Here is a 27,846-nt window from a genome sequence, read left to right as displayed (position 1 = left end):
AGAGAGCCAGCCCTCAAGGTGAATGAACACTGCTTTTATTTAGAACGCGCAGAGCAGAGCGATCAAGCTAAGAGCCCCAAGTGCAAATGTAACAAGGAAGGGAGCATTCGTGACACTCAGACACGCCAACGTGCTGTTTCAGTTCTTCTCTCGTGCAGGAATGTCCATCCTTGGGTCACACCGACTCAGAAAGAAAGTGTTAAAATATAATCGAAAAGAGGAATGATTTAGTGAGGAACTGAACCCTCAACCGCAGGATAAGGACCATTGAGGCGATCGAGTCGTCTCAGGGGATGAAGGATGAAAGTGGAAGAGCAGGACTCGCTTTTTTGAAAACGCACACTTGGCAGAAACAATGCACATCGGTTATTGGCAGGGCAGTGAAAAAACGTCTCCTTCTCTGAAGATCAGCTGACATCTGCAGGAGGCTGTGAAAGACACAAGGCTTGTGGTCTGGACAAAATGACACTTTTTTTTTTTGCAATTGTAGATATCTGGCCCTGGCCTGTGGTCACTGTTTTGTTCCCTTGACCTGGCTGTAGAGAATTGTGAAACAGACACCTGCTGTTGTACGAGACGCCACAGAAACAGCAGAGAGGCTGGACAGTATCTTCAAGAGTAGCCACAGGGCCAGAAGTAGAACGTGGGCTCTTAAACCCCCATTCATGGGAATAACATGGCTGGGCTCAGACTTCAAAAACTGGTGCAGTTCGGGGCTCTGTGGGAAATACACCTGGTGTGTGTCTCCCTCAGTGGTCTCGGGAAGAGGCCATTTTCATGACAATTACTGTAAGCTCATCTCAAACCTTCACTGGACTGAGCCACTCCTTGCATCCCTACACTAATAAGCATAATCCTAGTGGGGAAACCAGCTACAGTTTGATTCCAGGACACGGATTAGAAAGCTGGGCGCCTGTGTCTCGGAGGCCCTGATATGTGATCTGAGGGCCGATAACTGCTGGTGATAGGAGATAGTACAGGTGGAACACACCCTTTATTTATTTCAGAGATTATATAGACAGTAATCTGATGAGACCAGATGAGAATCGTAAGGATCTTGTGTGTCGTCTTCTTTGTCCAAATCCTTGTCCTTTTGAGTTTCCACCCCCCCTTTGCCTTCAGCGTCGACGCCTTATCTCGGAATCTGCTCCTCGCTCCCTCATTTCTATACCCGTGCTGTGCGAATCATTCCTTAACAGTGTCTGCCTGCTGTCGTCTTCCTCTGTGTTTTGCATGAAACAAGGGAAACAGCAAAGGAACAGCACTGCCAGGTATCTTGCTTTCTCTTTCAGCCACCGCCAAAGCCTTGCTGCACGGCCTTCAGGCTCGTCACCACCTGAAGTGTGTCTGCCTGTCGTTCTTGGCATATATAAAACAAGCGTATTGAGTATCCTCTCTGCCTCGGTCCTGATTCGATTTTCTACCTCCTGGTACATTCTGTTTGTGTAGAAGGCGTCTTCGTTCTGCTGCACCATGGCCTCGATCTTCGCCAGCAGCTGCCTGACCTGGGTGCGGCTGCTCTTGTCCTCGTTGTCGAAGATGTGGTAACGGCCCCCACACTTCTCAATGAGGCCCGTCAGGTGATCGTTCTTCTCAAAGAACTCTTCGATCATGGTCCCCTTCCCGAGACTGTCTCCGTGGGTGAACAGGACCAGAGCAAACCTCAGAGCCTTCTGGCCGAACAGCCTCAGGATTTCGCTCACCACTCGTTTCTCCTCTGGCGTTTGTCGCCCAAGCTGTATGACCAGGAGGAATGCATGTGGCCCGGGCGAGGACATCGCGATACATCTACCAATCTCACGCCTCAGTTTGCCTTGAGGGAGCTCAGTGTCGAAGAAGCCCGGAGTGTCCACCACAGTCACCTTTCTGCCTTCCACGGTCCCTGTGCCCCACTGACATTCATGTGTTATTGACTTGGGACTGCATTCATGCTGAAACACATCCTGTTTCAGGATCGTGTTCCCTGTCCGGCTCTTCCCACAACCGGTTTTTCCCAGGAGCACAATCCTCAGGTCTCTGGGTTCCGACACTGCGAAAGAGAAAGACCTTTAGCTGGAGGCACTGAGTTCACATTCGCTCAGATTAAATGAAGCAAAACTATGCTCAGGTACAGTTATCTAATCTACTAGCTGGGCAGGAGAGGGAACAAGAACTGAGATAAGGACTAGAATTTCTCAAGTTTTCCTCTATCAGCTCTTTGACCCTTATTAGTACTGTCTGAACAAAACATATCTCATTTTACATTTCTGTTGCTGAACAGAGAGAAGGAGCCCCAGGGAAATGTGTTGTATTGAATACTTTGGTTGGGTTTAGCCTGAGATTTCTAGAATTTTTCTTGAAGAAGTAGCATCATTGTTAGACCTGACAGCGCTGAACAATTGTAGTACATTCAACCCTGCACCAGTGGGAAAGGGAGACTTTGCATGAGAATCGTGGGATTGTATGAATTTAGGAACAAATCTGTTCAGTCAAATAGTGAAATTTTGTACTGTATGGCATCAACTTTTGTCTGCTGGGTGGCATGGTGCCACAGTGGTCAGCAATGCTGCCTTCCAGCACTGGGACCCTGGGTTCAATTCTGGACTGGGGGTGCTGTCTGTGTGGAGTTTGCATGTTCTCATGGTTTGCCTCCGGGTTCTCCTGTTTCCCGCCTATAGCCCAAAGGTCCACTTAATTAGCTTGACATGTTGACATGGCCTTGTTTGCTATTGAACTTACACTCGATTGGTGAATCAGGGGTCCTGGAGTGGAGTCCTCCTCCGTTCTCCCTCACCAGGGCCTCAATCTTGTCCAGCAGCTGGGCGACCTGGCTGCAGTCAGCAGTGTTCTTGTTGCAGAAGACGTGCGTGCGTCCCCCGCACTGCTCCACGAGCGACTGCAGCTCCCTGCTCTGGCTCTGAACGTACTCCTGGAGAGTCTCCCCCTCCAGATCCTCTCCCCGGGTGAACAGCACTATCGTGTAGCGCAGGGCCTGCGGTCCGAAGAGATCCTGGATCATCTCCTGCGCTCCCCGATGTGTGTCTCTGGCGTCCCCTACTGGGAGCACCAGGAGGAGCGCGTGGACTTCCTGAGCCCTCAGGAAAACACCCCGAATATTCTGAAGCATGTGCTCCTCATTGAGGAGCTGTGTGTCAGGGGTGTCCAGCACACACACCGGCCTCCCCGCAACCTCCCCTGTGCCCAGCTCACACTCCCTGGTCACCAGCTCGGCCCGCGGTTTGGACCTGAAGTGCCCAGGGCCCAGGATGGTGTTTCCAGAGGCACTCTTTCCCACTCCAGTCCTCCCCAGGAGGAATATTTTCAGCCCCGATGGATCCTGTAGGGCCGCGTCAGTGAAACATGTGGGAAAGTGGGCTTCTATATCAAAACCTGAGACAGAAAGAACACAGGAGTTAGGAATTAGAGCAGAGAGCCTTCAGGGAAGGAGAGTTTCCAGGTATTAGAACATCTTAATGAGCTTTGTGTAAATTCCTACCTAATGCTTAAAGACATTTTATGTCTTGTGCATAACTAACCCGTTTTAAATTTAACCCAGTTGCTGCATTTAATGTGAGATCTCCTGAGCCTGCAGAAGCAGGCAGAGCAGGTGTCAGAGTGTGTCTGTGTTGTAATGGAGACTGAAATGCCCCCACTGGCTACCCACTGCTGTAATCACTGAGCTACTGGAGCAGTGCTGTCTGTGCATTTTCAATTCCCAATTCAACACAGCTGCGTTGTCTCCTGCTTCACACCCCTCCTTCGTTTTCCTCTAAATTTCAAGACAGTCCGGTCGAGGCTGCAGGAGGGAGAAACTCTGCACATTGATACCATGGAGGTGGAGTGAAGAGACAAGCAAGAGAGAGAGGGATCTCGCAGATATTTATAGCGTTTGGGAGAGGAGTGTATTGTCAGGAGCGATTGCTAATTACTGACAGCTGAGTCTGATTGAGCTCGGTTGTTGTCATCCCTCCCAAACTGTCGTTATAAACTCCATTTAAAAGGTAGTGCATCACAGTAAAAAGCATTTCTTGAGAGCTGGATTCTTGTGCTCTTGGCAAGCAGGAAGTTGTGCCTCAGCTGGGAGTCGGGGTCCAGAGTGAGGAAGCTGCAGCTACAGCAGGCTGGAGACTGCAAGGGGTTCAGAAGAGATTGCAGGGAAGGTGTCCAAAGGCCACGTTGCACATGAATCTTGTGATGGTGCCAGGGTGTGCAGAAATACCCCCTGCTCCAGACACAGAGAGCACAACTGGACAACTGGCATGGTCTTCCACCACACCAGCTTCTGTAGAAATTCAGTTTTGGTTCCAGCCCTGCCGACAGTCTGCCTGGGCACGCCTCTCAGTCTCACCCTTGTGAGCGACAGCAGTGTGAACTGATTTCTGCTAAGTCACACGATCACCAAGCCCCCGGGCTGCTGGTCTCCCCTGTTCAGGTGATGTGGGAATCACAATGACTTTGTCTCGTGTGCAAGTTCACGACACTCTCACTAATGACACTCTGCAATCAGAGACTATAGCTACCGCAATGTCTCATTTCCAAGTGGGTTCATTGTCTGATGTGAAGGGTCTACTAGGAGCTGTTTGAGATGTCCTGTGTCGTTTACGCTGACGAGTCGATGAGGCTGGTTTAAGCCTGTAAAGAGAGTAGAAGGACCACACTGGCCTTCCCTGTGGTTCCTACTGTCCTTCTGGACTTGTGTGCCACTGGGATGACTGTCGAGGTCTCTGAGGATGTTGAATACTTAGTTCTTTGAGAATTAAACAGTGTGACTAATTAAGCAAGGGTGTTCGTTTAATGAAGATGTAACATTATACGTGTGAAGGTTTGGAAACTGAAGTTCTTCCACCTCAAGGTCTCTGTCTGTCTCGAAGTGTCCTTGAGATCATGCTGTCCCAGCTGGACAGTTTGGAAAACCCATCCGGAAGGCAGTGATGGTTTAATCTCTGGAGCCCATGTTCTCCCAGCCTCAGAGACCAGAACAGCTGCCCCCTCCTGCCCCACAGAACTCCCTCTCATCCCAGCTGGGCGAGAAGAATCCCACCCATCAGGAGAGCTCTGTGGCAAAGGCCACCCCCTAGATCTGGAGCATTTGACCAGAATATCCAGGGACGCCCAAGTGGGCACACTCATAAGTGTCCAAGTCTTTTTATCTGGAGGATCACGAAGTCTCCGCTGTTGCAAACACTGTGCTTTTATAATATCCAACACTATGTGCCAACATAGTGTCCACAGTGTATTTTTAAAAGAAGATGGTCATCTGTTCAAGAACTGTATGCAGAGCTATTAAGAGTTAAGTCAAGGCATAAAGTGTTGTTCACCATGCAAATAAGACATTCATGGCAAATTGTGAGTTAATTAGAGATAATTGTAAGCTTTATTATTGTGAGTCGTACATCACAAATTACTTAATTGCTCATTTCGCATAAAACATTAAGCACCACAACAGGTCAAGTGAGCAAAAGAAAGCAAACAGTGTAAATGTTTTTAAAAAAAAGCACATTCAGGTACAAACTGAAAGAGAGTGTTTAAGACAGGCAGGATATGTAATTATTTCAACTGAACACTGTTTCAGAAACAAAGATATTGAGGGTGTCAGTCAGTTCTTATGTGCTGGTTTATGTGGTAATCACTGTCTTGTTAAGACACAGCTCTGAGGACTCTCATTCATCTGTCTTTGTTGTGCGATTGTGATACTATATGGTCATTATGAATGCCTAGAACACAGCATAAGCAATAAAATGTGCTGAAAACTGGTTTGTCACATAGCAATCAATCAAATCTCCTCAAAGGGCAGTTCTCAGAAAGTAAGGTCATTCTGAGGAATGTGCTCAACTTAAAAATAGGAATAAAAAGAGACATAATATCGAGTTATAGCCCTCCAAATGTATTTGACTGAAAGCTGTTCAACTTTGCATTTGAAAACATAAAGGAGAAGAGAGAAATATATATGTACACACAAATGAACATGCGCACACAGCAGTAATGTCAATTAACTGTAATTATAATGAACCAAAGCTGAAAAATTAGAATCATTATGTCATTATTCCTGTTACTTAATTTGAACTTCAAATTGTCACTAATTCTCGGGTTAACCTTGTAAATGTTTTTCGGGTCATTGCCCCTCTCCTGTGATGCTGTGTTAAATCCAGCAGACAGTACAGAGTGCGCACACCCTGCTGTCTGAGGCGGCTCAGGCGGGGCGATGGGTCTCTGTGTCACAGACAGCCTGCCGGAACGTGGCGGCCCTGTGAGGGGTCCACAGCCAGGAAGGCGCTGGTGTGTGAGCTCTACAGGCTGGTCAGGGGCACACGTGAGGTTTAAAAGCCTTCTCAGGACCTCACCGCGGGGCTGTCAGACCGTGATGTTCTCTGCTCCGGCACGTTTACCACTCCTTTGTTGTTGATCCTGCAGTTGCTTGAATCACATTTTTTGCAGCTTTAACCATGATGCCTACCGTGGCCTTGATCGCCTGTGCTGGGCCCTCTGCCCGCTCCCCTGCAGCCCCTCCTACCACTGCCCCTACCACTGCCCCTGCCGCCACCACAACACCACCGATCGCCGCGCCTGGGACTGCTGCAGCCACAAGAGCGATCGCGCTCGCCCCCACGGCCGCCCCCAGCAGCGCCCCCAGGAGCGCCCCGACGGTCACCCCCGCCAGCACGCTCAGGAGCTTGCGCGTGAAGCTCTGTGTGGCCTCTTCGGACACGGCGGACCAGGCAGACCCCTCCGGGGGCACGGCCTGGTACCTGCTCTTCAGGATCTCCTCCTGCTCTCTCCGGAGGCCGGTCTCCACCCTGCGGAACGTGTCGTTAGTGTAGTAGGGCTCGGAGTTCTGCTCCCCCACGGAGTCGATCTTCTCCAGGAGCTGGGTGACCTGCCTGCGGTCGCCCGCGTCGTTGTTGTTGAGGACGTGGTACCCCTGACACCTCTGCACAAGCTCCCTGAGGTGCTCGTTGCTCTTGACAAACGCGCGGATGTCCCCTTTGAGATGATCTCCGTGGGTGAAGAGGACCAGGGTGTACCTCAGGGCCTCCGCGCCGAACTGCGCCAGGACTCTCCGCACGGCCTCCCTCTCTTCCTCGGTCTGTCTCCCCAGCTTCACCACCAGGAGGAAGGCGTGGGGTCCCGGGGCGCTCAGAGCCATGCACCTCAAAATCTCCCTCTTGACATCCTCGTGGGACTGGAGCGTGTCGAAGACCCCCGGGGTGTCCACCACGGAGACGCGCCTGCCGTTAATTTCCCCGGTGATTCTGTCACACTGCTGTGTCACCGAGTTCGCACTGGCCAGCCACAGGAATTCCTCCCTTCCAAGAATGGTGTTTCCCGAGCGGCTCTTCCCGCTGCCCGTCTTTCCCAGGAGCACGAGCCTCGTCGCCTGGCGATGGGAGAAGCCTGCGGAAGAGGAGCAGATGGGAGAGGATGTGAGCAGCGTGCAGGAGGACAGAGGCTGACTGGGGAGTATCAGTTCCCAGTAACAACGCACGGGCTGACTTCTCAAGCGCTTTACAGCTGCTGCACTGTCACGCAACAGAACCGCAGCACCTTCATGAGGAAACTTAGCATGAAATAAATGCATTTTTCATGCTGGGAGAAGTGCATTCAAAACTGAGGACAGGAGGCACTTCTGCACCAAGATGTCTGACCAGGTCGACACGATTCCAGGTGAGGAGGAGGAAAGGACACTGAGGAGGTACGACAAGCCTCTCAGCCGATCTCACCGAGAGCCCGAGGAGCTCAGCGGGGCTCAGACCTCACGCAGTGAGCAGCTCAGAGGGAACTAGAGCCGCACACTGACTTCCACACCCTGGAGTTCACCGTCTGAAAGCCCCTCAGAAATCACAGAGGTGGACACGGCACATGTTATTGCTCCAATGTGATCCAATGTTTGCATGAAATTAACCACATTTATATATGTATTATATACATATTTATATTTATATATATGTATTATATTGTACTTAAAAATCATATTACACTCAATATGACCACAGATACGAATGGCTTAAAACATGCTGCACTAGCTGGTCAGAAGGAGCAGATTTCTACTGTAGTACTCTCCGTAGGAGGCACACATGCAACATACTGTAACTGCACACTCAATTGCATGAAGTATATTTTAAATAAACTTTGCCCTAGTGAGAATGATATTTGTAAGAATATCTTCAGGTTAACAAATATTATATATGATGCTTTGTCTGCAGAGGCAAAAAATAACTTTTTTTAAAACTTTTGGTTACTGCCGATGTTTTTGTCTCTCCACCTGTTTTACACCGATAATGCAGTAAAATAACGAACTTTACTACCTCTGTCCTGACTCCTGAGAGAGCTGCCCTTGAGAGATAAAAGTGAAATCCCCTTGTCCGTGCACTGGTTCACAGCCAGCCTCCAGAGCCAGCCTCGAGCCAGCCTCCAGAGCCAGCCTCCAGAGGCAGCCTCCAGAGCCAGCCTCGAGCCAGCCTCCAGAGCCAGCCTCCAGAGCCAGCCTCGAGCCAGCCTCCAGAGCCAGCCTCGAGCCAGCCTCCAGAGCCAGCCTCCAGAGCCAGCCTCGAGCCAGCCTCCAGAGGCAGCCTCCAGAGCCAGCCTCGAGCCAGCCTCCAGAGCCAGCCTCCAGAGCCAGCCTCGAGCCAGCCTCCAGAGCCAGCCTCGAGCCAGCCTCCAGAGGCAGCCTCCAGAGCCAGCCTCGAGCCAGCCTCCAGAGGCAGCCTCCAGAGCCAGCCTCCAGAGCCAGCCTCCAGAGGCAGCCTCCAGAGCCAGCCTCGAGCCAGCCTCCAGAGCCAGCCTCGAGCCAGCCTCGAGCCAGCCTCCAGAGCCAGCCTCCAGAGCCAGCCTCGAGCCAGCCTCCAGAGCCAGCCTCCAGAGCCAGCCTCGAGAGGCAGCCTCGAGCCAGCCTCCAGAGCCAGCCTCGAGCCAGCCTCCAGAGGCAGCCTCCAGAGCCAGCCTCGAGCCAGCCTCCAGAGCCAGCCTGCGGAAGTGGGTGACAGAGGGGTGCCTCACCTGCCCGCGCGCCCAGGTCCTCCCGCTGTGTCAGGGGCGAGCTCATCGCGCAGCTCCGCTCAGACCTGGACAGACCGGTGTGCGGCTCTGCCTGGTGCTCTTCTGGCGTGCAAGAGGATATATACTGCGTACAAGAGGAAGGAGGAGAGAAAGCGAAAAAGCTTTGACAAAAGAGGAAATTCTGCTCTTCCAGATTAGGAAAATGAAAAGATGACGTCAAGGGCAGCGAACCAATTGTCTGTTGTACGTTCCCGAGAGTTTCGTGTTTTTAGTGATTTTTGCAGGCTCTGTCAGTTCTAGTATTCTAAATGGACTGTCCCATATAACACTGCCAATCTACAGGGGCCTTCAATAAAATAGAGAAAGAACTGGTAAGAAGTTCATCTTTTACAGTGAGAATATTAATTATTTAAATACAGCCTGGATGTTCATCGATGTCTGTTAAAAACACACCACAGAAATGAGCAGCAATGACAGTGTTGTGCTGAACTTTACTTTAGTAGAGGCCTCATGCTGCCCAGCACAACACTGCTAAATAAACTTCAGAAAAACGATATTAGAATGATTCTGATAACGTTTATTCCAGAACAGTTTTTGCTTCTCGTTTTATAAACGCTTCTCGTTTCAAGGTGCACCCCAGCAGGGACAATATGTGCGGAAGGAGAGATTTGTTCTTTTGCTTGACTTTGTCGGTGGAGTCCCAGCTGTGCTTTGAGAGCCGATGGAGGAAGAGGAACAGGTCTGTCCGTGTGGCTGCAGTGTGCAAGAGCACGGGGGGAGAGAGAGCCTCTGGCTCCACCTAGAGGCGGCTGTGGTGAAGTGCTGCTCAGAGAATCGTGCTCCCCAGGACAGTGAGGGGACTTCCTACTGCACTGCGACAAATATCCTGGGATTAGAGAAACATTCTTCCCCAGATTTACACAGCTAATCCCAGAGTTCAGCAGCAGTGTGCCTCTTTCCCAGCCAGCAGCAAGAACATAGGAGAACGTCTGCAGTTGTGTGTGAAGCAGGATGAGCAAATTACACTGTCTTAACAGAAGATAGTGGGCATTTTATCTGTATGGAGATGATTGACTGCCATTTTAGAAAAACTGTAATGTCCTCCCAGCTGTATATACAGTGAGGGTTAATGGGGATGGTGAGTATTAATGAGTTATAGAAAGAACACTGTGGAGGAATGGAAAGTTATATTCCCAGTGTTTATTTATTAGGCTCGTGTTTTGGAATAAATGCCCACTCTCTTCAGAATGAACTTCCTCTGTTCAGTTTCTCGTGTTGTACCCTGGTTGTCAGTGTGCTGACAGGTGAGGCAGCTGTGCTTGAAGCCAGTGGAGTCTTGCTCTCTGACAGGTGGGGATAGCAGTCAGTGAGCTGGGTGAGACGTGTCTCAGGGCTAGTCTCCTCAGCAGGACCAGCTCAGCTGTCCCCCTGTCCTGCAGTCTGAATGGCTGCTTCTGTCACTGGGAGGGATCAGGGCGTCAGCCTGAGGTATAAAGACTGAGAGAGGAAGAGCTGTAACACTGTGGATACAGACTACAGATAGCAGCACTGCACTGAGCTCCACCTGATCTCCACACTGAGCTCCAGCACACTGCACTGAGCTCCACCTGATCTCCACACTGAGCTCCAGCACACTGCACTGAGCTCCACCTGATCTCCACACTGAGCTCCACCTGATCTCCACACTGAGCTCCACCTGATCTCCACACTGAGCTCCAGCACACTGCACTGAGCTCCACCTGATCTCCACACTGAGCTCCACCTGATCTCCACACTGAGCTCCAGCACACTGCACTGAGCTCCACCTGATCTCCACACTGAGCTCCACCTGATCTCCACACTGAGCTCCAGCACACTGCACTGAGCTCCACCTGATCTCCACACTGAGCTCCACCTGATCTCCACACTGAGCTCCACCTGATCTCCACACTGAGCTCCAGCACACTGCACTGAGCTCCACCTGATCTCCACACTGAGCTCCACAGTGAGCTCCACCTGATCTCCAGCACACCACTCTGTGGAAATGGGGGGGAACTCTTACTCACGTTTAAGTAAGTTTGCCTGTCTGTGCTTCTCCTTTGGTATTTTTAAACTCCCACAGCGGGAAAGGAGTGTTTTTACTGAGTCTGTTTTGTTGTGCTGGTAAAGATTTCCTGTCCTGTGTCTCAGGGACCAGGGACCTAGAATGTTGTAACCTTGTCCTCAGACCTGCGTCTGGGCAGGAGACACACCAACGTACAGCAGTGAGGAGTCAGTTCCTGCCGGTCTTAGAATGTAACAAGTCAAAGACTCCTGGATTATCTGCAGTTTTGCAGGTGTCACACTGTTCAGTCCGTACAGGACACAGTGTGACTATGTGAGCAGTAAAGAGACTTAAATCTATGAAGAGGCAGTTCTTACTGGAGTAAAGTGATTGTTTCTGCCTCCTGTCCTAAGCTCTGACAATTCCTCTCACTTTCAGGGTTACAGCTAACTCCTCACGACTCAGATCGGAGCTCTCTTTACTCTGACTCTTACTCCAGGCCTGGATTCAGTTAAAGCTTTTACTCACGTGTCAATGAGTAATCAGCTCAGTTTTTAACAGAGGGTTTGAGTAGACAGTGGATCTTTCTAGAAATCAGAGCTGTCAGATGGGTTGGGTTTCAATTAGACTTGAGGACACTGTGTGCTCTCCGGTTTTACTCAACCCTAATTGCTCAATTAAACCTTTTAAGATTGTGCTCATCTTTAATATTATGGGAGGATTTAAGTTATTTACTAAACTGATATTTATTGGGGTGAATTTGTGTTAGAGCTGAAGTGATTGATCTAATTATGCTTTTAATTAATTTCATAGTACATTTAGCACAAAACCATGAATAATTAGGGGCAGTGGAGTGGAAACACTGTTAAAACAATGATACAATTTAGTTTATCAAGTGCTTTTTATAGCCAGCAGCCATATCACCCTGCAATTCACATCTGCCAACCCACTGGAGCCCAGCAGTGTGAGCCTGGTCAGTACCTGGAGGGGAGACTCCTGGGAAAAAGCTGCAGCTGGAAGAGCTGTTAGTGGGGCCAGTAGGGGGCGCTCACCCTGCGGTCTGTGTGGGTCCTAAAGCCCTGGTATAGTGGCGGGGACACTATACTGTAGTGGGCGCTGTCTTTCGGATGAGACGTTAAACCAAGGTCCCGACTCTCAGGGGTCATTAAAGATCCCTGGGCATTTCTCGATAAGAGGAGGGAGTCATCCCGGTGTCCAGGCCAAATTTCCCCCATCGGCCTTTACCGTGGCCTCCCAATTGTCCCCATGTATGACTGGCTTGCACTGGCCCTGCGATGGACTGGCGTCCTGTCCAGGGTGTTTCCTGCCTAGTGCTCGTTGCTTGCCAGGTAGGCTCCGGCTTCCCACCACACCGTATGGGATAAGCGGTTTGGTAAATGACAAGACAAAGTGCCTTTTATGACATCACCTCAATGTGTTTTTTAAAAACTGAAGGAAATCCAAAACCATCAGTAGAAGACTCATAAATCCAAGTATGTACAACAAAGATGTGCATCAGGTTCTAAACAGTTTTCAGTTACAAACATTACTGTCAACTTACCCCAGCATCCCTGACACCCTCAGACACTTTCTTATCAGAGTTACACCTTAAACAAATCGAGGTTCAGACTCTGTGTGTTGCGTTCACACAATTCTAAACAGGTCCAGGACCATCTTTACATCTAACAGACTCTTCCTGAAGTGTGAACTCTGACAGTCAGGAGCTCATTAGTGAGGCTTCACTCGAGAACAGAACACAGGTTACCTGCACTGGGGCCACTTACTCCCCAGACTGTGTTTGTATTCTGACATCAACAGTTAACCACTAGCCTCTGTTGTTCAGAGTCAGTGCCTGAGCTGAAGATCCTGCTGGTGGGGAAGACTGGAGTGGGGAAGAGTGCAGCAGGAAACACCATCCTGGGGAGAGAGGAGTTCAAATCTAAGCTCTCTCCCTCCACAGTGACTAAAGAGTGTAAGAAGGAGACAGGAGAGGTGTCAGGGAGGAGTGTTGCTGTGATTGACACTCCAGGCCTGTTTGACACAGTGCTGTCCAAAGACGAGGTCACAGATGAGATAGTGAAGTCTATATCTCTGTCCTCCCCGGGACCCCATGTGTTCCTGGTGGTCCTCCAGCTGGGCAGATTCACACAGGAGGAGAAGGACACAGTGAAGCTGATCCAGGAGACCTTTGGAGAGAGAGCAGCAGATTACACCATGGTGCTGTTCACACGCGGGGATCGACTGAGGAGTCAGAGTATTGAGGGTTTTCTCAGTAAGAGTGCTGATCTCAAGGACTTTGTCAGTCAATGTGGGGGTCGTTATCATGTGTTTAACAATGAGAATCAAGAGGACCGCAGTCAGGTGGCAGAGCTGCTGGAGAAGATAGACAGGATGGTGGAGAGGAACAGAGGAGGCTGTTTCACCAATAAGATGTTCCAGAAGGCAGAATTTGCCATCAGACAAGAGCAGGAGAGGATCCTGAGGGAGAGAGAGCCGGAGATCCGCAGACAGGAGAGGGAGCTGGAGAGGAGATACAGGGGAGAGGAGCTGGAGAAGAAGAAGAGAGAGATCTGGAGACAGGAGGAGAGAAGAGCCAGAGATAAAGCAGAGAGAAACAACTCATTTTTAGAGAAGTTTGGAGTAGGAGCATTAGCTGGGATAGGAGCAGGGGTAGGAGCAGCAGCTGCAGCAGGAGTAGAAATAGGAGCAGCAGTGGGATTACTGGGGGGGCCAGTAGGAGTAGCAGTAGGAGCAGCAGCAGGACTGGCTGCAGGGGCAGCAGCAGGAGCTGTGATAGTCAACAGAGAGAAACTGTGCAGAGTACAGTGAGAGGAGAGAGGGATTCACCACACTCTCACAGCGTAGGCCACTGTGGGAATACTATTGAACATCTTCCTTTCTGTATGAGAGCGTGCATCCTCCTGACTCCAGACAAGGCTGAATCGTCTCCTCTGTAACAAGTGGAAGGATCACTTTACAAACTGAAGTCTTCCAAAATACTTACCAGTCTCCCTGAAGCATTGATCCCTTGTGTGGTTTCTACATTGATGGTGATTCTTTTGACTCTTTTAAGTTAAACTTCAAAGGAATGGAAGTTAAAATCATTTTGCAATAATTTACTGGTGAATACTAAAATGGGAAACGTACTCAATGACTGATTTAAATGGAAGTTCTTAACTGAAAACTGCGAGGGCTGATAATAACCACGTCTTTTTTTCCCGATGTTTTAAATCCCAAACATTGCTGCCCTGATTTCTCAAATCTGCCTATATCTCACACAAACATCTCTTCTTCACATTTCACTCTCACGTCCCTCCTCTTGCCCTCCTCCTCCTGTGCATCACATCATCCTCTTTGTCCTGTGGCAAGGTGTCCAACTCTGATCCAGGAGGGTTAAACCAAATCTTAATACACCTACACAATCAATGAACCTCTTCAGTCTTTGTCTAATTGTTGCATGCTGTTATTTCTCTTGAGCTGTCCTGGCTCAAGGTCACTCTTACTGACACCCCAGCTCTCTCTCCACTGTGTGTCTCAGTCCTGGGGTCTCACTGACACCCCAGCTCTCTCTCCACTGTGTGTCTCAGTCCTGGGGTCACGCTGACACCCCAGCTCTCTCTCCACTGTGTGTCTCAGTCCTGGGGTCTCACTGCACCCCAGCTCTCTCTCCACTGTGTGTCTCAGTCCTGGGGTCTCACTGACACCCCAGCTCTCTCTCCACTGTGTGTCTCAGTCCTGGGGTCACGGTGACACCCCAGCTCTCTCTCCACTGTGTGGGCTCATAGAGGAATTATCTCATTCTGTAGAATAATGGAAAAGGGAAATCTATGAAGTTTTCAGACTCTTAAAGATGTGTCAGTATTTTTTAAAAGAGATCAAGAAACATGATTCAGATGTTCAACTAAATCAAGTCATACAGATCATTATCCAGGCTTACAATAAGGGCACTTGTAAAACCATATCAACACTCTATCAGGGTATAATGAGTTCTAGAAAAAACCCGACAGATCATATTAAGACAAAATGGGAAGAAGAACTACTGTAAATATTGCCATCGAAGATAGTGGGAATATTGCTGGAAGAATTTAACTCAATTCTTCATAACCTGTGGTTCCTACTGTCCTTCTGTTGTTGTTTTACCACTGGTTCTGAAGAAGTCCACTGGGCTGACTATCAGTACTTCACTGTTTGTTCTGCCCTACAGAACTCCCTCTCGTATTCCTGTCCCTTCATCAGCTGATAAGACAGGGTGTTCTTCATACTCCGTTTCTCCCTACACATCTCAGAAACACTCTAACAAGCTTCTCTAAATCTCTGAATTCTGACGATGTGTCCTTGCCATGATGTCATTCCTGACCACTGATACAAACGTGGCAACTCAGCAATGGCTCCACCCCATTTCCCAGCAATGCTGTTTGTTTGCATGATCGGTATCCCACACTTCCTTGATTCCCTGCCTCACAGCCCTCAGCTCTCTTTATTGCTCTGTTTCTCCCGTGTGAAACATTTCCCCGAAATGAAACATCTCCTTCCTCTTGCCTTCTCTCTCTGTTACTGGTTGAACATCCAACCCACCGCATCTACAGCCCCAGTCTATATCTGTTGTTCTGTCTCTCCCCACTTCCCCATCCTTGTTTTAGCTGTCCACAGCAGCAGCCTCCAGTCACTGACTCCCACTCTGTCCTGCAGGTGTGAGTGCACGGCATTACTGTGTATAGGGTACAGGCCTCCTCGTTAACCCACACACAGGTCATAGTGCTCAGGTTCTCGAAAAAAAACACAGTCAAACTGACTTGCTTTTAGCTCAGTGTGAAATCTGCGTTGGGCTTTTGGAAATTCTTTTTGGGGGGATGTGACAGTGCTGATCTCCAGCCAACACTGTGATGTCAACAGTGAAACGAGTTCAAGCCAGGGCACTAAAATCGCTGCCTCTTTATATTCGCCATTATTTTGTAATTATTCAAAATTCATCGGACAAACTGAAAAAAGCCATAATATATCTCAAAAGTAGCAGTGTTTTTGAAAAAAAATATTCAGTTGTTTGGCTAAATTTTAATAATTCTAATAATGACAAGTAGAACAGAATAGAGTATTTAGATGTCAAAAACAGATATTTGTTAGAAAAAAAAGCAGAAATATATATTGTGATGCTGTGAGATGTCCACAATAGCGGAGAGGTTCTAGGCGAGTCCCAAGCACAGACACACTCCACACACAAGATATTACATCCTGCTGGTCTCCTTCAGCGGTTCCCCTGTCCTGCAGTCTGATTGGCAGCTCCTGTCACTGGGAGGGATCAGGGCGTCAGCCTGAGGTATAAAGACTGAGAGAGGAAGAGCTGTAACACTGTGGATACAGACTACAGATAGCAGCACTGCACTGAGCTCCACCTGATCTCCACACTGAGCTCCAGCACACTGCACTGAGCTCCACCTGATCTCCACACTGAGCTCCACCTGATCTCCACACTGAGCTCCAGCACACTGCACTGAGCTCCACCTGATCTCCACACTGAGCTCCAGCACACTGCACTGAGCTCCACCTGATCTCCACACTGAGCTCCACCTGATCTCCACACTGAGCTCCAGCACACTGCACTGAGCTCCACCTGATCTCCACACTGAGCTCCACCTGATCTCCACACTGAGCTCCAGCACACTGCACTGAGCTCCACCTGATCTCCACACTGAGCTCCAGCACACTGCACTGAGCTCCACCTGATCTCCAGCACACTGCAGAGATGAGCCTATCTTATCTTGTTTTAGGTAAGTTTGCCAGTCTGTCCTACACATTTGTGTAATCACCTACAGTGGGAAAGGAGTGTTTATAATGAAAGCCTATTTTGTTGTGCTGGTGAAATTTTTTTTCAGGTCCTCAGTTATGTGTCTCTCAGGGACCAGAATACTTGAATTATCTGCAGCTGTGCAAGAATGACATTTTGCTCAATCTGTACAAGACACTGTGTGACTGTGTGAACAGTAAAGAGACTTTAAACCAGTGAAGAGTCAATCTCTTGCCGGTGTTAATCCTGTAGTCTAGAATGCTGATGTCCTCAACTCCTCTCCTCAGCCCCGACACCTCTTTCCCTATTTCAGATCTACAGGTAACCCCATACCTCATCAGATCTGAGCTCCCTTTACTCTGATTCTTACACTGGATTCTATTAAAGATTCTGTTAACTCATCCTTTATATGTAGCAGCTGTACATTATTTCTAAAACTGCAAAATTTAAAAAATGTGGGATGAATAACTCTGTAATAATAATAATAATAATAATAATAATAATAATAATTGCTTACACTTATATAGCGCTTTTCTGGACACTCCACTCAAAGTGCTTTACAGGTAATGGGGACTCCCCTCCACCACCACCAATCTGTAAGAGATTAAATCCACCAGTGATCAAATTGCATTAATTAATTTAATAGTACATTTAGTACAACACCATGAATAATGAATAATAATTAATGATACAACTGCAATTTATTTACAGCCAATTGTCTCACACAAACCGGTCAGGTGACTGAGGATGGCAGGTCATTCCACACAGCCTTCTGGAGAATTTAGTTCAGATAACAGTCTACATCCTCTCTGAACATACTGCCCTCTCATGCAGACCAGTTAAAATAATTAAATTTTAAACAGGTCCAGGACCATATTTAAAGAAAAAAGGAAAGCCTGAAAAACTCTTCCTAAAGTCAGGAGCCTTTGCTTAGGCTTCACTCTAGAACACAATACAGGTTACCTGCTCTGGGGCCAGTTACACCCAAAGATTGTATTCACATCAGTTTTGCTGTTTTCACATGAGCAGTTAACCACTAGACTGTTTTTGTTGTTTAGAGTCAATGAAAACTTTTGAGCTGAGGATCCTGCTGGTGGGGAAGACTGGAGTGGGGAAGAGTGCAGCAGGAAACACCATCCTGGGGAGAGAGGCGTTCACATCAGAGTGCTCTCCCTCCACAGTAACACAGTGGTGTGAGAAGAGGACAGGAGAGGTGTCAGGGAGGAGTGTTGCTGTGATCGACACTCCAGGCCTGTTTGACACAGAGCTGTCCAATGACGAGGTCACAGATGAGATAGTGAAGTCTATATCTCTGTCCTCCCCGGGACCCCATGTGTTCCTGGTGGTCCTCCAGCTGGGCAGATTCACACAGGAGGAGAAGGACACAGTGAAGCTGATCCAGAAGACCTTTGGAGAGAGAGCAGCAGATTACACCATGGTGCTCTTCACACATGGGGAAGAACTGAGGGGTCAGAGTATTGAGGATTTTCTCATGGATAGCAAAGATCTTAATGAGTTTGTCAGTCAATGTGGGGGTGGTTATCATGTGTTTAACAATGAGAATCCAGAGGACCGCAGTCAGGTGGCAGAGCTGCTGGAGAAGATAGACAGGATGGTGGAGAGGAACAGAGAAGGCCACTATACTAATAAAATGTACCAGGAAGCTGAGAGAGAAATCAGGAAGGAGCAGGAGATCCTGGAGGTGACAGGGACTGGGGACAGAGACGATACAAAGCTTCTTCCTAAACCCAGAGATCGAGCAGAGAGAAACAACGCATTTTTACGGAGGTTTGGTGTTGTGGCTGGTGCAGGAGTGGGAGCAGCAGGGATAGGAGCAGGAATAGCCGCAGGAGTAGAAATAGGAGCAGCAGTGGGATTACTGGGGGGGCCAGTAGGAGTAGCAGTAGGAGCAGCTGTAGGACTGGCTGCAGGGGCAGCAGCAGGAGCTGTGGTAGCCAACAGAGAGAAAATAAAAGAAGTAGCAGAGAAGTGCAGAGTGCAGTGAGAGGAGACAGAGACACAGAGCCACACTCTCACAGAGTTACTATTATTATTTATCAAAGGGGAACTGCAGTACTCATTTCTCAGATAGAGTGTTAAATCTCAACAATAAAATAAATTAATTGATGGTATCATGACATTTTACAAATTTCAAATTAAGTGTAAAATCCTGAGCTTTGTGAAAGTGCTGTATGGTTTCCATGTTGTCAAAGGCAGACGAGAAACTGCTGGTCTGGTAACAGGCAAGAGCGAGTTTTCATGAATTGTGATGTGAAAGCAGGCCTTCCTGCTCACTAGTCACCAAGCAAATAGTGGCGAGTGAATGAGAATAAGGGAATGAGAAACATGGTCTCCTAACTACATTAATCCTTTTTTTGTATTTATGAACTCGCGTATATATTTTAAACAATGCCTCACTGTCAAGCATATGGCTGTTCAGAACATAGTGGTCACACACAAAACAGAGGATCAGATCTGCAGAAAGTCAGCCTGTTTCCTTTTCCAGGTGATACTCAGCTAGCCAGGAGATGGGTAATAAACATGGGCACTGACGTTGGTCCCATCGGCAAGTTTCTCAACTTGATTCAGCGTGATGGACGAGCGAATAAGTACAGATTATGCAGCAGACATTTCACCCAGGAAATGTTCGAACATGATCTGAATGCTGAGTAAACAAGTAGTATTTCCCGGTAAAACTGTCTCAAAGTTGATATCATATCAGTTGAACTCATTCAAATCGGCTTGGGCTCAGCAAGTCCTCCAGGAATATACATCCTGCCAGATTATTTCTTTTAGGTAAAGATTTACCAAAGAATAACCACCAGTGAAAATGATAGAGCACTTTTACAAGATTGGCTCTTATTTGTGCAATACTTAGATAAAGTATTTAAAAAACACATTGCCTTGTACATCTCGGTTTCATGAAAATATTTAAGATTAATATAGTAGCAAAATTTGTCCAGTGTAAAGTATGTTTACAATGTAATAGGCCTACTTTTCCCGTCACCAGAAGTCTTGTTGCCTGATTCTAAATCACACACAATGAAACTACAAAGACATTGAAACCTCATCTCTTTTGTGTTATAAATTGGAAGTTGTACACATTACCATGTATTTGGCAATTTCATTGTGGTTTGAAACGCACTCATCACTGCTGATTCATTATAACCTTGAAATATAAGAACAGCATTGCAGTTCTCCTTTAAATTGTAAATGTTTTGCTTTTTTTTCTTGCAACAACAATCTTAGTCATTTTTATGTAATTATCATTTAATCTGACATACTTGTTAAGAGCTTGGCTTAAAAGGTGTTGTCAGTGTGTTACTAACCCAAGAATCAGCTGCACACAGAGATCTTACTGTTTTATTTTTGTTTAATACATATATTTTTTTGCAGACTTGTTATCGAGCACTGAGCTAAACCAGAAGTAAACAAACTGTGTTGGTGAAATGGAGGACAATGGTTTTATAACTGATGGTCTTTGAGTGTTTTCATGACACTTTCTTTCTGTTTGTCTGAAACCTTAAAATAAACCTCTTTCTGTCTCCACTGTGTCATCTCCTCACTGATTAACACACTCAGAGGTCAAGTTTGTGTACAAGTTCATATTGAGCTTTCAAGGGAAAGACAGCAGCCTGACAGCAGCCCCAGTCTCCCCAGTCTTGAGTGACTCTTGCACACGGCCAGCCTGCCGGCTCTCAGGACCGCAGTCTCTCAGGAGCGCCGTCTCTCAGGAGCCCAGTCTCTCAGGAGCGCAGTCTCTCAGGAGCGCCGTCTCTCAGGAGCGCCGTCTCTCAGGAGCGCAGTCTCTCAGGAGCGCCGTCTCTCAGGAGCGCCGTCTCTCAGGAGCCCAGTCTCTCAGGAGCGCCGTCTCTCAGGAGCGCCGTCTCTCAGGAGCGCCGTCTCTCAGGAGCGCAGTCTCTCAGGAGCCCAGTCTCTCAGGAGCGCCGTCTCTCAGGAGCGCAGTCTCTCAGGAGCCCAGTCTCTCAGGAGCGCCGTCTCTCAGGACCCCAGTCTCTCAGGACCCCAGTCTCTCAGGAGCACCGTCTCTCAGGAGCCCAGTCTCTCAGGAGCGCCGTCTCTCAGGAGCGCCGTCTCTCAGGAGCGCCGTCTCTCAGGAGCGCAGTCTCTCAGGAGCCCAGTCTCTCAGGAGCGCCGTCTCTCAGGAGCGCAGTCTCTCAGGAGCCCAGTCTCTCAGGAGCGCCGTCTCTCAGGACCCCAGTCTCTCAGGACCCCAGTCTCTCAGGAGCACCGTCTCTCAGGAGCCCAGTCTCTCAGGAGCGCCGTCTCTCAGGACCCCAGTCTCTCAGAAGCACCGTCTCTCAGGAGCCCAGTCTCTCAGGAGCGCCGTCTCTCAGGACCCCAGTCTCTCAGGAGCGCCGTCTCTCAGGAGCGCAGTCTCTCAGGAGCCCAGTCTCTCAGGAGCGCCGTCTCTCAGGAGCGCAGTCTCTCAGGAGCCCAGTCTCTCAGGAGCGCCGTCTCTCAGGACCCCAGTCTCTCAGGAGCGCCGTCTCTCAGGAGCCCAGTCTCTCAGGAGCCCAGTCTCTCAGGAGCGCAGTCTCTCAGGAGCCCAGTCTCTCAGGACCCCAGTCTCTCAGGAGCGCTGTCTCTCAGGACCCCAGTCTCTCAGGAGCGCCGTCTCTCAAGACCCCAGTCTCTCAGGAGCGCCGTCTCTCAGGACCCCAGTCTCTCAGGAGCGCCGTCTCTCAGGAGCGCCGTCTCTCAGGACCCCAGTCTCTCAGGACCCCAGTCTCTCAGGAGCGCGGTCTCTCAGGAGTGCCGTCTCTCAGGACCCCAGTCTCTCAGGAGCACCGTCTCTCAGGACCCCAGCCTCTCAGGAGCGCCGTCTCTCAGGAGCCCAGTCTCTCAGGAGCGCAGTCTCTCAGGAGCGCAGTCTCTCAGGAGCCCAGTCTCTCAGGAGCGCCGTCTCTCAGGACCCCAGTCTCTCAGGAGCGCCGTCTCTCAAGACCCCAGTCTCTCAGGAGCGCCGTCTCTCAGGACCCCAGTCTCTCAGGACCCCAGTCTCTCAGGAGCGCGGTCTCTCAGGAGTGCCGTCTCTCAGGACCCCAGTCTCTCAGGAGCACCGTCTCTCAGGACCCCAGCCTCTCAGGAGCGCCGTCTCTCAGGACCCCAGCCTCTCAGTAGCCCAGTCTCTCAGGAGCCCAGGGCTGTACCTGCTTGTTCCAGAGCAGATCTACCGGACGTCTGTGTGTCAGTGACGTGCAGGAGACAGGAGCTCACAGCCAGTCCCCAGAGCTCCTCTCTGAGGAAAGCAGGGATGAATTAATGTTCCACTAGTGATCCACCTGTGAGTGTGGCAACAGCAATGGTCCTGTGACCAGGAGCAAGGGCAGGTGTTGAGTCATCTGGTTCGGATGGCTCCTGCGTCTCAGGGATTATATTCTAGATCGGCGGACCTGTACAAACACTCTCTGCTGGTTTACTTTCCAGCTGAGCTCTGCATCTCCAGTGCTAACTGAGGACTTATTCGATCTGCTTGCAGGTCTAGACTTATTTAAGTTGTTTCTTCTGTTACTCCTGCGTGTGACAAATACCTGACTTCAGGGATATTGTTTCCACCACCTTCTGAGTGTTTGAAATACCTGTCTACAAGAGCACACAGAGCTGCACACAGCCTGCCTTCAGCTGGTATCAGACACACTCACAGCAGGAGCGATACTGTATCAGACACTCACAGCAGGAGTGATACTGTATCAGACACACCCACTGCAGGAGTGATACTGTATCAGACTCACTCACAGCAGGAGTGATACTGTATCAGACACTCACAGGAGTGATACTGTATCAGACACACCCACTGCAGGAGTGATACTGTATCAGACTCACTCACAGCAGGAGTGATACTGTATCAGACACTCACAGGAGTGATACTGTATCAGACACGCCCACTGCAGGAGTGATACTGTATCAGACTCACTCACAGCAGGAGTGACACTGTATCAGACACTCACAGCAGGAGTGACAGTCTCAGACACAGTACATTGGGTCAGACATGCCTGTAGTAAGACTGACACTTCTAGACACACCTGTAATTTTCTGTTGCAATAAACACAGAAAAGTATAATATAGTAAGGCTACAAATCTCAATCAAAGTGTGCCTGAAAAATATCAACTTGGGACACATAAAATATAAAACAATATAAAATTTTAAATATACATCTTCAGTAAAAGAGAAATCTAATTTTTCCTTTCAGTCTAGTACTACTAATCTAGTATTAACAAATGGATTTGAAATGTTGTTTTCTTTCTTCTCTTCTCAGCAGGGAATAAACCTCTTACTTGTTCCTTTGCAACCTACGCATGCTGACTCAGCTCCCCACCTGAACTAGGATTAAATACTCCATTTTCCAGATACTGAAAGACTTGCCTGACTTAAAGCAACTAAACTTTCAAAACAGGTGCAGAAGGAAGAGAACAGAAACTGAGAACAAACTCTGGTGCTGTGTGCGAGAGATCAGGTCTGGGAACGTGCTGTTTGGCTCATGCAGTGCAGTTTGGGGTTTCTGTCTGCACGTCTCAGGACTTCTGACTGTCCTCTGAGCAAGGACAGCAAAGAGAGAGTTTCATTATTCTAGTCATTATGAAAAAACACATACTGCACCACAGCCTGTGAAATGAGAAGCTTTAACTACACAAAAACTAGAAGTGAGTTGTTTTCTCAACAAAAAATTTGCTTTCTCATGTTTGTGGGGTATTGTACACGTTGTAAAGGCACTTTCATAAAACCCATTTCGATGCCTTGAACTAATACACTGGAACCAAAGAAAGACTGATCAGACAGGGCAGTGCGTCTGCAACAGTAAACGACTGGCTGCACCTGTATCTCTTAGTATTTGAATTATTTTCTGGTCTACCCGTTAGCTAAACCAATCCTTCCATAATAAATGGTTCACAACTAGGGTCAGGGGGATTGTTTTTGCTAGACGAAGGAATAGCAGAACGGGAAATGGTCTTAACAAACCCAGCACTCTTAGGATTGTTGCTGCTGCTTAAGGTTCAAAGACATGCAATTAGAAATAACATGACCTTTCTTGTGGAAGTAAAAACATTCACGCTCCTCTTTAGGATGTGGGGGACTAGTTTTTACTGGGGGAGACCGAGGTTGTGAACTGGGGTAGACAGTCTTCTCCGCAGACACAGACATGAAAATGTTTCTGTGCGTGAGCACAAACTCATCTGCCAAAACAGCTGCTTGCGATAAAGAAGTTATTTTGTTCTTTCAAATACACAACCACACGTTCAGGTAAACAACCTTTAAACTTCTCCAGCAAGACTAACTCACATAATGAGTTAAAATCATTCACTTTGCTGGCTGCGCACCACTTATCAATGAGAACGCCCTTCTCTTCAACGAAAGTTTGGCTCAACACTTTCTGGTGGTTTCGAAATCGTTGTCTATACGCCTCAGGAACCAGTTTGTATGCATGTAGGATTGCAGCCTTCACAGTATCCTAGTGCAATATTTCTACTAAAGAAAGTGTAGAGCAAACTTCCTGAGCTTTGCCCACTAACCTACACTGCAACAGCAGTGACCAGACCTCCTCAGGCCAGCGAAGCGATGTAGAAACGCGCCCGAATGCACCAAAGTACAAGTCAGCTTCCGTCTCCCTGAACAGAGGAACTAAAGCACTGTGCTTACTTACATCGAAGGTGGTAGAGTGGATCGTGCACAAGAGACACGCTAGAGGCCTCAGAGTGGGGCGGCTGCGCAGCAGGAGCCCCCTGGTGGCGGTGGCAGATCCGACCGGTACCGGGCGGCTGGCAGGTGTGGTCGGAAGCGGCCCGGTCCGGTATCTGGCCCGGAACCGGGGAGCTGGGCTTGCTGGTTCTTCTGCACTGGGTTTTCAGGGAAGGAGTAAGTAAACGTTGAGTTAAACGCTGAAGGGTGAAAAGAAGATATCAAATATCAAATATCAAATATCAATATCAGGTCCAATATCAATACCAGCTCACAGCAGGACGGAACCTCTGAGCCCCCCTCACTGCAATGTCACTGTGAGCTTCAGGACCAGCTGGCTGAGGGCTCTTCTCTGGGCTCAGCTCTGGCTCAGCAGGGTCTTGTGATGCTGGGAGCTCTAGGCAGTGTTTCTCAAGTGTGACCAATATATTATTGCTGTGTTCTTTATGTTGATTAGTACTTGCTACTGGCCTAGTTGGTCCTGCACACATTGTTAGCTATTTTACTCTGTACCTGGCAAATGTTTTTCTGTGGGCATCTGTCAGGTGCTTGTCCAGTTTAATGTAATTCTGATGTGTGCCCAGGTCAGACAGTACTGCTCCAGCAGTGCCAGGCTCTGCTGCAGCCCCTGTTCTGGGTCCAGATGGGCTGGCAGTGCCCAGGTCTGACAGTACTGCTCCAACAGTGCCAGGCTCTGCTGTTCTGGGTCCAGATGTGCTGGCAGTGCCCATTGTCTGACAGTACTGCTCCAGCAGTGCCAGGCTCTGATGCAGCCCTGTTCTGTGGCTGACAGCAGGACCAGGTCATCTGTGTAGAGCAGGAAGTTGATCTCTGTGTCAGGAGTGTGAAGCCAGGAGCTGCAGACTGTTCCAACATCTTTGCTAACTCATTGATAGTTCACCTTTGGGGTCTCATTGAGAAAGCACCAGTCTCACCTCAAAGTATCTAGGCAATTTATGTGTTTGGCACGTGTCACACTGATCAGACGACACCAGAGTGATGGATGAGGAGCAGGAGAACGTTGTCTTATTCATGATTCGTCCTGTATTTGAAACCACAGTGAACACTAATGTTTCACCTCTGAATCCTAGAAAGTCACTTAACTCTTTGGTCTCTGTAGCTACAGTTTATCTGCTGCTCTTTCAATAATATAAGGAAATATGTGTCATTCAAAAAGCACACTTCTTTGTTTTTATGTGTTTTGTCAGTTACGTGTTCTTGTCTTTTCATTTAGCATCCTGGCCCAGCCTGCTGGTTTTATCATCTAAGCATACAATACATGTGCATACATTCCTCTCACACCTTGACTATGATTGATGTGTTTTGAACACTGAAATCTGTCCTTTTTCTGTAAATCAAGTGACTTTTAAGAAATGCTGAACATCCACATTTTCATTCTGTCTCCACCTTGACAGTCCAGAGACATAAACAACATAGAATGCTAAAGTTCAAGTTGAACCTGTTTGGCAGTGTGGTCTTCTTAAGAAACAGTGCTGTGAAGTCAAGTGATTATGAAGAATATAAACACTTATCTTCCTCCAGTGTGCTGTAGTGCTGACGTTAAAAATGAAACTATCCTTTTTCTCATGTAAAGTCTGTATGAAATGCATCAGAATGAAGGAATATTGAAATTGGGGTAGATTGGTGGTATGGTTGTAGTCTCACTCCACCAGGGTCCTGGGTTTGATTCTGGGCTGGAGTACTGTGAGGATGCATGTATGTATTGTCTTCATGGGTTTATGTGGGTTTAGTCCGGTTGACTGGCTGTGCTAAATTGTCCATGTTCAGGAGATGTTGACCCCCCTTCCTCAGCTCTAAGCTAATCAACACATTTGTGTTCTCTCGAATTGACTATTGTAATGCTCTGTTCGCTGGGGTATCTAAATCTACTCTGAATAAACTGCAGTATGTCCAAAATTCGGCAGCCAGAATCTTGACCAGGTCTAGTGCAAGTGATCACATTACTCCTATCCTGGAGTCCTTGCACTGGCTTCCGGTCAAATTCCGTGTGGACTTTAAAATCCTCATGCACACCTATAAGGCTCTGCATGGCTTGGCACCTCAGTACCTGTCTGAACTATTATCGCCCTACTCCCCACCTCGCAACCTCTGCTCTTCAAATTCTGCCCTCCTTACTGTCCCCCAAGCCCGTCTACATTGTATGGGCGACAGGGCCTTCTCCTGCTATGCCCCCAAGCTCTGGAACTCTCTCCCCAAGGATATCAGACAGTCACCTTCTCTAAACTCCTTCAAATCCAGACTCAAAACCTTCTTCTTTAGAAGAGTCTTTACTTAACTGGTTCCATGCTTTACCCCTCTGCATCTACTTTTCTTAGTACCACCATCCACGGTCTCCTCTATATATTGTAATTGTGTTTTATCTTGTGTATTCGTCTTATTTATTTATTGTTGTTATTCGGCAAAGCACTTTGAGAAGTCACCTTTAAAGGCGCTCTATAAAATAAAGTTTATTATTATGATATGTCAGGTTCTGTGTAAGATGAGAGGCTTGTCAGAAGCTTTGGAACTGTGGAATGACCATAATCCTGAAATACTATTCTGTAACAAGTACAGTTTAAAGAGTCGGAGTTACCGGTCTCTTCCATCATCTCGGCGGTGAGTCTGTCTCTCCAGTACGTACTGTAGCTCTGAGAGTCCTCAGCTCACTGCCTGTCTGTATAAGGAAGTGGGGACAGAGCCCGGGCCCTACAGCCACACCCACAGGGACCTCGCTGATCCAATGGGCTGATGACTCGGGACAGGACAGGGGGATACGAGAGGGGGAGGAGAGGTGTGGGATGCCAGAAGGAACACATATCATGTCCACATGTTCATACAAAACAGCCACAAATCGAGGCTGGCTCTGACAGCAGAGAGCCTGAGCCTGGGATTCAGGCTGTACCTCCTCAGAGCCACCAGTGTCTTGGGAACATGTCACACGCAGAAGAAGAAATGAAAGGTGTTTAGTCGGGATAATTATGGGCTCCTGAAAGTGAAAGTTAAAGAGCCTGATGTGGACTCTCCTTTGGCTGGGTTTCCTGTGCTGCTCTCAAGGTTATGAAGTTGTTTCGCTAACAGGGCTCCTGGGTCTTTCCTCCTCTCCCTCTCAAACCCAGGTCCTGTGCTCTGAGAGCTGGATTCTTGTGCTCTTGGCAAGCAGGAAGTTGTGCCTCAGCTGGGAGTCGGGGTCCAGAGTGAGGAAGCTGCAGCTACAGCAGGCTGGAGACTGCAAGGGGTTCAGAAGAGATTGCAGGGAAGGTGTCCAAAGGCCACGTTGCACATGAATCTTGTGATGGTGCCAGGGTGTGCAGAAATACCCCCTGCTCCAGACACAGAGAGCACAACTGGACAACTGGCATGGTCTTCCAC

The 27,846-nt window shown here is 48.5% G+C and overlaps 5 protein-coding genes across 5 annotated transcripts in view; 3 read left to right on the top strand and 2 right to left on the bottom strand.

Annotated features, from left to right (window-relative positions):
- The window catches only part of LOC148648579 (GTPase IMAP family member 8-like), a 72,819-nt gene extending 58,688 nt beyond the window's left edge, over positions 1–14,131 (top strand). Inside the window, exon 6 of the mRNA XM_088606959.1 lies at positions 13,659–14,131. Within this exon, the coding sequence (XP_088463085.1) occupies positions 13,659–13,825 (167 nt within the window). The 3' untranslated portion in view covers positions 13,826–14,131. The remainder of the gene's footprint in view (positions 1–13,658) is intronic.
- LOC148648577 (GTPase IMAP family member 8-like) lies at positions 14–27,134 on the bottom strand. Its single transcript, XM_088607007.1, has 3 exons — positions 27,071–27,134; positions 2,719–3,369; positions 14–2,029 (listed from the first exon to the last, which is right to left on the bottom strand). The coding sequence occupies exons 1-3, from the start codon at positions 27,084–27,086 to the stop codon at positions 1,119–1,121; spliced, it is 1,578 nt and encodes a 525-aa protein (XP_088463133.1). The 5' UTR covers positions 27,087–27,134; the 3' UTR covers positions 14–1,118.
- LOC148648581 (GTPase IMAP family member 9-like) lies at positions 5,324–9,117 on the bottom strand. The gene is made up of 2 exons (XM_088607068.1): positions 8,974–9,117; positions 5,324–7,371 (listed from the first exon to the last, which is right to left on the bottom strand). The coding sequence occupies exons 1-2, from the start codon at positions 9,017–9,019 to the stop codon at positions 6,362–6,364; spliced, it is 1,056 nt and encodes a 351-aa protein (XP_088463194.1). The 5' UTR covers positions 9,020–9,117; the 3' UTR covers positions 5,324–6,361.
- Positions 10,103–13,654, top strand: LOC148648580 (GTPase IMAP family member 7-like; the record flags this gene model as incomplete). The annotated part of the gene is made up of 2 exons (XM_088606601.1): positions 10,103–10,111; positions 12,842–13,654. Coding segments are annotated over exons 1-2 (822 nt in total), but the record flags the coding sequence as incomplete, so codon positions are not given.
- On the top strand, positions 14,470–20,325 carry LOC148648578 (GTPase IMAP family member 7-like). Its single transcript, XM_088607095.1, has 2 exons — positions 14,470–16,761; positions 17,837–20,325. Exons 1-2 carry the CDS (start codon positions 16,737–16,739, stop codon positions 18,781–18,783), a joined length of 972 nt encoding a protein of 323 aa, XP_088463221.1. The 5' UTR covers positions 14,470–16,736; the 3' UTR covers positions 18,784–20,325.
- Positions 27,135–27,846: the final 712 nt, after the last annotated feature.

This window comes from Lepisosteus platostomus, chromosome 14 (genome assembly GCF_059453375.1).
Source record: "Lepisosteus platostomus isolate fLepPlt1 chromosome 14, fLepPlt1.hap1, whole genome shotgun sequence".
Taxonomy (NCBI): domain Eukaryota; kingdom Metazoa; phylum Chordata; class Actinopteri; order Semionotiformes; family Lepisosteidae; genus Lepisosteus; species Lepisosteus platostomus.
This window is presented reverse-complemented; position numbering and strand designations above follow the sequence as displayed.